Source organism: Notolabrus celidotus, chromosome 5 (assembly GCF_009762535.1).
Source record: "Notolabrus celidotus isolate fNotCel1 chromosome 5, fNotCel1.pri, whole genome shotgun sequence".
Classification (NCBI taxonomy): domain Eukaryota; kingdom Metazoa; phylum Chordata; class Actinopteri; order Labriformes; family Labridae; genus Notolabrus; species Notolabrus celidotus.
The window spans coordinates 19378719-19389246 of record NC_048276.1 but is presented as its reverse complement, the minus strand read 5'-3'; the positions used below and the strand labels follow the sequence as shown (position 1 = coordinate 19389246).

Here is a 10528-nt window from a genome sequence, read left to right as displayed (position 1 = left end):
AGTTAACTTAGGTTTGTTTTTTTCAAGATCTCGATTATTTATTATTTGTAAATAAAGGTTAAAAAAATCATCAGATGATCTTAACCCATATCTTCAGAACAGCACTGAACAAGCAGAGGTAGTTTTAACAAATCTCCTTAGTGTCGGCAATGGCAGCATGCGGTTTGGCCCACCACAGTTACCAGACTATTGTTTTTATATACTAGATCAGGGGTTCCCAAACTTTTCAGCCAGCGACCCCCAAAATATAGGTGCCAAAGACTCGCGACCAAAACTGTCCCTCTAAGTGATTAATTGTTTCACTTCATTTGGCTGGTCTGAAGAAAATTAGTCTAACTAACCCTAACCATAATATTAATCTTAACCTTAAGAGTAATCTTGCAACAAAGGTGCATTTTTAACATAATGGGTAAAATCTACAACTTTCAATCACTTAAACCAAAGATACATTCTGGAAGACATTATTATTTGTATTATTATTTTAATCATTATTATTTTAATCATTGCTTTAACATATATGTATTATTATTAAATTATTTATTATTTATTTCTTGTATTCATCTGATCTTGTTAACGCTACCTTATTTTGAACTTTTCTTTCCATTATCACTTATTTTATTAATTTTACTGTATTGATTTTATTTTATCTCTCTGTTATTCTGTGAAGCACTTTGAGCTGCATGTTTTTTTTATGTATGAAAGGTGCTATATAAATAAAGTTGAGTTGAGTTGAAATCATGATATATATTTATCCGTTAAATATATCCTGGAATATCAAGATAGATGGGGCCTTGTTTTTCTCTGCTCTCTCTCTATATTATTTATGTGTGTATGTGTATGCATAGGTATGTATGTGTGTGCATGTGTGCTTCAATGTATATATATATGTATTTCTATTTATTTGTTTTATTAATTCTCTTGATTTATTTTGTAATTTTAAACAAAAAATGTCTTCACATGTTTTGTATTAATTAATTAATCTATTTATTTTATTCATTTTGTTTTTAATATTATCAATTTTATTTTATTTCATTTCACATGTCTGAGCCCCTTTTTGATTGCATTTGTTTTGTCTTGTTGATACATTTAAAAAGCTACATATAGAATATATATATTAAAAAAAAAAGATGGATGGGGCCTGATCTGAAGAATAAAAAACAAAGGCATTATCATGGGAAAACCAGCATTGCTATCTCCAGATGACTAGATAAATTAGTTGAGATCTAGTTGTTGAATTAACCGCCCTTACATCTAAAGTTGTATTTAGTTTTTTTGCTGCTTCTACCTCCTCAAAGTTGACATGCACAATAAATGTGTTATTTTACTGTACTACAGTAGGTGGCGTTAAATACCCGCACACACAGCACTCCAGGCCCCGGGGCTCAAAAAGAAAGTGGGAGGTGATGTGAACCAAACATTTACACACGACAGGGCTGTTCGTATTTCATCCAGAGGAGCGCATGGATCCGAGCTCAGGCACACTGTCCACCGCTGTCCTGGATGCTGCACAGATTGAGACAGGAGGCTGCTCCATCCCTCGGTTTTTTACTTACAGCGATTAACATTCATTGCTACATTAGTGAAGGGTTAAACTAGGCACACAGAGGAAGAGCACAGAAGCTGCTGTTTGGTGTATTTTCCTGGCGAAGGTAGTGCTGTGGAGATGGAGCGGTGGAAAGGCAGAGTGGCCCTGGTGACAGGAGCTTCTGTGGGGATTGGAGCGGCAGTAGCTCGGGCACTGGTCCAGCAAGGCATGAGGGTTGTCGGCTGTGCCAGGAGTGTCGACAAAATAGAGGTGAGTGATTTAATTGTGTATCTTTAACTGCTGTCACATAAGTATGTCGACTTTCAGTAGAAGCTAGCTTTGTTAATGCAACAACAAACGAGCTAACAAACGTTAACTGCTAGCTAACATTAGCTCTACAACTTCAGTTAGAAACCTTCCAACGTTCAAGCAAAGGTGGCACTGTCTGTGTTTCTGACTTTATTTAACTAAAGGAAATTTACAAACTAAGATAGTGGATGACTATGAAAAATAACGGTACAATATTAAAAAGAACGATAAAATGATATTTTAAATATATAACTACTAGCTAACATTAGCTGTAAAACTTGAGGTAGAAACCCTAACATTGAAGCTAATGTGGACACTGTCTATTGAAAGTTATTTCATCTTTAAAACAAGAAATGTGTACAGAAATGAAGGTTTGACTCATTTCAGACATCAGTGGTGGAGAGATGATACTACATCATTAGAGTAGTTGTTTGATACACACATCAAGCAATGGAGGCAGCAATGTTCTGTACTCATGTGTCAAATATGGAGAGCAAATAGTTATTTTAAAAAAACAAAGAAACACTAAAAGGGAACAATCATTGGGACGATGAAAGCAGAAACAGTTTGGGGTTTTGTTTTGTGTATGTATACATTTTCAAAGTGGACATCAACAAAACAAATCAGTACAAGAGAAAGACAAAGCATTAACATAATTTACAAGACCAAAACAAAACAAGAAGATAATGACCCGACAGCCCCCAGATCAAGACTCACAACTAGGTAGTAAAATCTCATATGCTGCTTAAGTAGTAAAACACACATTGGTAAAGAGGTCAACAGATATATGGCACCATGCCACAGAAGGAGAGGGCAAACCACATACTGCCAAAACAGGAAAAGGAGATAGGAAAATCCAATTCTTATTTATGAAATAAAGTTCAAATTGGGAGGCACTCCACCTTTTTGTAACAAGTCTGTAATTTCATAAGGTAAATAAAGTAAGACTGATTGCCAATTTTCAAATTTCAACATCTGTTGTTCCCTTTGAACTTTGCAGAGAGGCTTTCCATTGGTATAACCTTGTATACTTCTCTGTACCACTGTGTTACCGTTGGTGGTTTGTCTTTAATTCATTAAAACAAAATACACCTTCTTGCTAGTTTATGTGACTATAACATCCCGATACAGCAATTCTGTGATAATTGGCAAAATGTTAGACAATCATAAGATGATACATATCAATACGCAATTAACTGAAGAATTCCTAAAAGGTGTTTTTCATGATTGATGACATTGGTGCAACTGCAAGGAATTATGGAGTAGTAACATGGTGGGTGAGAGTGAGAAGTATTTCTGGTGCCAGTGATATCATAATTGTGTTTGCACAAGTTACAGATTGACAACGATACATCTCCTTATCAATATTTTACACCCCCCTGATTTTGGTTCTTAGGTTATGCATTTATTTATTCAAAAGTTATGGTTATTTTGATTGTATGTCCAAGCACTTTGTAAACCTTTGTTTTTGAAGGTGCCACTCTACCACTTCTTTTTCCTCTGATTATTACTATTTCTGAATATTGAAAAAGGTCAAGGTAAGAGAGGTTGGAAAAAGCAAGGACTGGGAAATTGATGTCAGTTTTTTGGCCTCTATTTTCTCCATAGGCAAGACACCATAACTGCCTTTCAGTGTGAGAGTATGAATGTGGTTTTACCCATATAAGGGCAATAAAGAGAGTTCTCAAATGTTTTCATTGTCCATAATATACGTCATGTATCAGGCATTTTTTTTATGAAAGTAAACCATATTTGTTGAAGGTCTGTTGCCCCAGTAGTCTTTTACAGTATTATTATTGTAACATATCTTACTATGATTTGATTCATTCAAAAAACATCTGTTGATAACAGCAGCAGACACACAGAGGTACACACTCAGGCTGAATCCCTGCCAGCTATTGTTACTGATTTCCCATTTAAATATCTAATGAATCCTTTTGTACCCAAATCCTCTTTTCTGCTCTTAAAGACTGTAGATGATTCACAATATGTTATCAAGGACCTAATGAGGCATAGAGATGCACTTAAACCAGAAATCCTCTGGATATCAACCTCACCTATAATCTGTTGTAGTCTCTTCTTAATATTTTTATCATTTAATCCTTGATGGAAAAATAATCCCCAATTGGCTGAACACATCCACTGATGTCATAGGTCAGGGTCAGCAGAAGAGCAGAACTCACAGAGCTGTAAGAGATTCACCACCTCGACGTGTTCATCATGTTATGTGGTATGACACTTTGAGGAACCCTCAGAGTTAGTAGTAGGTCACCCTGTCAGTCTCCATTTGCTGTCAGTGCTACAGTGATGAACTGTCTGCTCAGGTAGCATCAAGCCACCTTACCAGATCTCCCAAAGAGGTGTCAGTGGATACCCGTGGGGTCTGTTGGGAGTGTTGTGGCTTTCCTATCATTGTGGGAGCTCTAAGCCACACAGAGGTAGGGTGGGTCGTCCACGAATCAATGTTTGAGCGCATGTGAATGGCTTAGATCAGAACCGGATTTGAAGGTTGGCACTTTTATTGCACCCACGATCAGAGTATGAATGGGCTGAATGTGTCACATAGTAAGGGGGGCATTGAAGGTTGCATGACCAGAAGGGCACTAAGTTCACTAACTATTTAGTCCATACTGTAAAAAAAATGCTTCTGTTTATCAAATGTCATCATCTCAACCAATAGGCTCTCTGAAATGAGATCCTGGTGAAAATGGCCCACAATTTCATGAATACAGACTATTAACCCTCCTATTATCCTTAGGGTCAATTGGACCCCATTCAATTTGTAACATCTTTAAATTAATTACATCATTTTTTGGATTCATATTTCATGAATTTTCATAATTTAATGGGGACAACTGGGAAAACATAAAATTAAAATGTAGATATGTTCCAATTTCCTGTATAAAAAAATAATTACGCATCATTGTTCCTTGGGGTCAATTTGACCCCAGGCTGTTTTAGCTGTATATACCATAAGAAATATCAACATTTTAAACAGGTGTTTTGGTTGTTTTGGATGATATTGAGGTAACTATAACCAAGGACACTTCCGCATGTGACTGCAGGAGCTAGGATCGAACTGCTAACCTTTAGATTGAGATATAATATTTCCAGCCACCATGTCTCTAAAGACATTCAATGATGTGTCCTGTGTCATACGTTTTGATAACATAGAAACAAGGCAGGGCCGACAAGAGCATGACAAAGTTGCTGCAGTTTGATGTTCTGTTTTACAAATGAAGTCCTTCTAAATGCTTTAAATTGTGTTTATGGTTTAAATATAATTTATTTAAGGGGCTATTTAGGTAGTTAACAAATAAAAATGAAGTACCTGACATATAAACCTGGGTAACAGTGAGGTTCTGGAGCTTTAAATTGCTGATAAAAGACGTTAGTAAATTTGAGGGTAACAGGAGGGTTAAATAAAACAATTCAAAGCACCTCATGCCATTTAAATCTCAATTCACAAATTGTTGAGAGTATTTCATTCTCCAGCTCCATTTTGTACACGTTTGCGGTGAGACAGCATGATCTGACACACATCTCATTTTTTAGGTCAGTGCTCAATTGGCTGTATAACCGAGAGATTAAATCACCCCCACTATGACACTAAAGTCCAATCAGTATTTAAGCCCTGCTCTCATCATCATGACTATGAAGTTAATTAATGCCAGCAGGGATTATATTTGAACTGCGTGTGAATTTGACAAAGGCATATTGAATCAATGCATTTATGGCTGTGATTAAAATATGAATGAATCTGCTGAATGAAGGTGAATGTGTGAGGTAAAGTGTCATGCTACATGCTGTAGTTATGTCGTCTTTGAAACACATTCTGGCACACTTTGGCTAACGCCTCCACAAGGCCAGGAGTCACCAGCCCCTCCCCACAGACTCCCGCCTGACCATAAGCCATAAGACTGCTGCACCCCGCTTATCTCATCAGCCAATAATTAAGCTGCACTTTCCACGGCTCATACCTGCTCTAGCTTCCTGTACTGGGCTACAGAAGGCCTAGGATATCCCCTTTACACTTACTTCAACTTCTTTTATATTGTAGATTGATATGGCTGTGGGCTTTCATTGTTGAATTGCTGTTGCAAATAGTGCTGTGGCAGTTGCATCAGTTCTTGAGGCTGTGCTGTTTACAGACGCATTGTCATGGTTTGGTAAGCATATTGAAGCAACACCAGTAAGAGTAACTCTACTTATGAAGTTGTTGTAGAAACATGAATTTCAAGCATGCATGGAAATCACTTGCGCAGGGATTCCTACACAGAGTGGAGAAGTAGGGGGTTTAAGAAACAGAATCAGAATGGAGGAAGAAAAACAGACTGGAAATGATTGTGTATTCAGACTGCTGTCCTTCTGTTTTCTGTGCAGTTGCATAAAAGCAGAGCAGCACAAAAAGCATATATTAAACCCATACAGAAAAATTGAGGGACAGAGTAATGTAGATGTCATAAAAGTGAACAGCTTATCTTTCTTAAAGGCTGCTTTCATTCTTACTGTGATGGACAGAGATGTTCCGAAGCAACTTATGTCCTTATTGTTGAAACAGACACATACCAGTATTTATTGAGTCCATTATTGATACTTCTCTATTATTTGTTAGAAAGAAAATACTCATATTTAATATTGAATATTTGCTTTGAGGAATCTTGCCATCAGTCGTTTTAATGATGCAAATGTTAGGAATTTAAACAGATACTTCCATTACTAAGATCTATTTTTTATATTGCAGGAAAAAGAAACACTTTTTTTTAAATCTACAATCAACTGTATCATTCTAGTTTATCACAAAAATGTAACCTTATGTCACCTTGTTTAATTAGCTACCAGGTCTTTCTCCTGTTGATTTTAACACAGATATCAACACTAAATTGCTATCTCTGATTTTTGGTATTTGCTACAAAGTTGTGGTGTGCTTACCACAGCTGCTTTGACTGTGAGAGGATGAATGTCCAACAGCAGCAGAAGTGACCGAATGTAGACAGAGCTTTTTTCGACCCAAAGACGGTCGAAGGTATAACTTACCAAACTTTAGACTTCTAGAAAGCAACTGACCACCATACTTCTCCTTTGTGCAGTTTCATATCTGTTGGTTTTGAGTTTCATTTTACTCAAAAACGTTGTTAGAGAGTCGCTCCGTGTTTCTGCAGCACTGATTTAATTTAACAGATTTGGCTCAACCTGAGATATAGGACTTACATTATTCCATGGGACTCAGTACTCAATAGTAGTATCAGTAAGCTCTAATGTAATTGGTTCTAAGGTTTTGAAAAAAAAAAGGGGGAGGAACCGGTCCTTTTCTTTTTCTTTTTTTTCTAGAAAATTCAGTTTATTCATTTTTTCTTCATTCTTATTCAGATGAACAGTATACAAACACCACCGATTACAAAAACAAAGAACAAAACCATGCCATGACAAAGAGAGTTGCACCCACAATTTTCAATGTAACATACACTTACATATCTTCCCCTTACACCTTACTCACACATCTACAGGTGGCTGATATTTGAATACAGATGAAGTACGAGTATTAAAAGGTTAAATATTGTATTGCCCAGACTTTAGATAGGCCACCCAGGGGTCCCAGGTCTTGTGAGGAAACCGGCCCTTTCAATCCCTATCCCTTTTACTGACTAGTCTAAAGGTAAGAAAACAATATCTGTTTCCTTCTCAAGCTGTCCTATCTGAATGAAGGCAAATAGCCCTCACAAATAACAGGATTTATTTAACATAGCTAAACATGGGTCACACAGTGTGTGCGGGTAAACAGTGTCAAATATGTTTGCTGAGTGTGGTTAATGTTAGCAGAACTTGCAACACCAGCCTTCAGTCCTCCTTGCAGATGAATGTCCACATGTCTGTGCTGGTTATGCATTGTTCTGGTTGGTGATATGCCACATTTACCAGACACAGCTTACACACAAGGTTATCTCCAGCTTCTAAATCAAAATACTGTCAAACTGCACCACACTACATAATGCAATCTGTCATCTGTGCTTGTTTACACTCCAGTAATGGAGCACTATACACTATTATGGCAGTAGTTATTGACAGGGGCTACCACCCCAGCATGTTGCTGATGGCTATGCTACAGCTTAAACACAACATATGACAGACATTACAGGACGACAATATTACTAATATTACTAATTAATTTGACTGCCTTGTAATTCTGGTGCCGGCTAGCACTTAATCGTTAAGTCAACTAATCGCACATAACCCCAATGGACAGTGTATAAAACAAGGCAGCAAGGACAATGTGATCATTTAATTATTCAACTTTCAAAACTGATTTATAAATGGGAGTTAACATACAGGAAGACAAATATTATACACTTATTATTACAAAGTGTTGTAGGAGATAATATTAGAATAGGTAAGGCATATAAGTAGGAAGCATTCCCATGCTTTTTTTCCTGGTGTTTAATGTTCCTGTGAGGAGTTTTTAGCTAATGTAATGAAACAAATTGAAATTAATTGAAATGCTTTGATATATCCTACAAAAGCAAACAATACCATCAACATGAGTAGGGATGCACGATATTGAATTTTTTGTCGATATCCGATATGCCGATATTTTACAACATATTTTGCCGATTACCGATACCGATATTTTTTTCCGCACACCTAATTGCAGAGATCATCAATTCTCTTCTGTATTGGAATTAGCATACAGTATTATGGTGATACTCTTATCACATTTGCTATGTAATATTCATTTATTGTGCAAAATAATAAAAATACTTAAAGCTGCATATTTATTTATAACAATTGCTTTCAAACACAATTCATACAAAAAGATACATCCTACTTAAAACAACCAGGACACATTTGGCCAATTTCACATTTGACATAGTAAGTAAACCTAACCTCTGTTCACAGGGAACATTAAGCAGAGAGACAAGAGGTTATACTCTGTCTATAGGGGGCATCACAATCAACACAAACCAAAAGTTCCTAACATGACCTTTTTAAAAGAATAATTTCAGTTTTTGTGTTATTTCAGTTCAGACAAATTCTTATATGCAAGCAGTTTTTAGCACCTCTACCGGGGGGGTAGAGGCCCGTACATGCCTGCAGTGAGTGTAAATTGTGCAATAGATATCCGGCCTCCATTCATACTCTGGTCACATGGTTCCTTCTGTCAATAGTTAACAGTGACAGCTGCTTTTAGTCCTCATTTGTGACTTGTGCAAGACACAAATAAGGCCACAACATTTTGAGTCTCGACTAAACTTTAACATTATGTACACATTAGTCATGTTAAAGAGCTGAATTCATCACAAGCACTGCGGTCTTTATTTGTTATAAATTAAATTGTTACATTAAATAATTGTTTAGATTAAGTAGAGTATTTGGCTAAAGCAGAGATAGATATCAGTCTGTAGAGCAACAGGTTTCCATTTCTCCCAGGCTGTAACCGATTTCATCACTTGTACTAGACCTTAGAAGCTGTCTGTGTGAGATGAGGGACAAAGCCAGCATTGTGCTCTTTCCTATGTAAACTGGGTTCTTGCTGTAGTTGTGCCAAACCTGGCATGCTGCTGTAGGGGGATGTAAGTGTCCATCACTGAGCAATTGTTCTTCACTTCCTTTTTAGTGTTTATTTCTTTACTGTGGGAAATCAAGCTTTTTCAATCAGTGCTTATTTACAACGGATTTCTCCTTGAAAGTGAAAGCTGGAAAAACAGAGATGAAAAGGAGGGTTTTATTTAAAGGCGTTGGTTTTTCTGTGTAATCAAATGAGGAGTAACCATAGTGTAGAGTTGTGGCAGCAGTATTGTTGTGCTGTGTGTGACTCTGAAGAGTAGACAGTGGGGGAGCAGGGAGCCGAGGAGAGACGTGTTGTCACCATGGGCTCTGTGCAGGAATGAAGACGACAGAACCGATCCAAGCAGCAGCAGCACAGCTTTTCATTAACTCTTGTGAAACCCGTTAGGTCCAGTGGGAGAGGCTTTTATGTCGCTGAAAGACAAATCTCTTCACAGTGCACACAATGCGTTATTTAAGGTCCTAACGGTTCATCTGGGCCTCTGTGTATGTACAGCACAGTGCATGTGTGTGCAGTGGAGAGCAAAGTGTGTGCACATACAACCTTTATGCAAACAAGGACTGCAGGAATTATTCCAGTGCTGGGATCACCATTAAAAGAGAATCTCTTAAAAAAGGAGTTAAAAAATATATCTGCTTAATGATTGTGGGATTGATGTCATGCGAGAATGACTTTATTCTGAGCTCATATCTGACTCAGAAGAAGACAATGTGTTAGCTTGAAAGCACTCCAGCCCACATAGCCCACATATTGTCATACTTGCCTATCCAGCACAATGTGATGCAGTTGTAAAGACACTGTTATGGGATCATGAGCTCCAGTTGCTGATCAACTAAACCCTCTGAGATCTCCACCAGAGACCAGGAATTTCTGTTCTTTAATTTGCATATCTGCTTCTATTTGACATTTGAATATATCTCTAAAACTATGACTGTTTTCGGAACGCCCTGCGACATACTACCTACAAATATAGTATGTAGTACGTACTGCATACTACCTACTGCGTCTGAATGTAGTATGTAGTATGACTGTGCTGTTCGATCTGTTGTGCAGCATGACGAGCCAGGCGATGCTTGATTTCCGGTTTCGGAAAGTAGAAGTAAACAACGGCCAAGCTGATAGATAAACTG

The 10528-nt window shown here is 37.3% G+C and overlaps 1 protein-coding gene across 1 annotated transcript in view; it reads left to right on the top strand.

Moving 5' to 3' along the window:
• The first annotated feature begins 1385 nt into the window (after positions 1 to 1385).
• Positions 1386 to 10528, top strand: part of dhrs11a (dehydrogenase/reductase (SDR family) member 11a) — a 33856-nt gene continuing 24713 nt past the window's right edge. Inside the window, exon 1 of the mRNA XM_034683888.1 lies at positions 1386 to 1795. Within this exon, the coding sequence (XP_034539779.1) occupies positions 1664 to 1795 (132 nt within the window). The 5' untranslated portion in view covers positions 1386 to 1663. The remainder of the gene's footprint in view (positions 1796 to 10528) is intronic.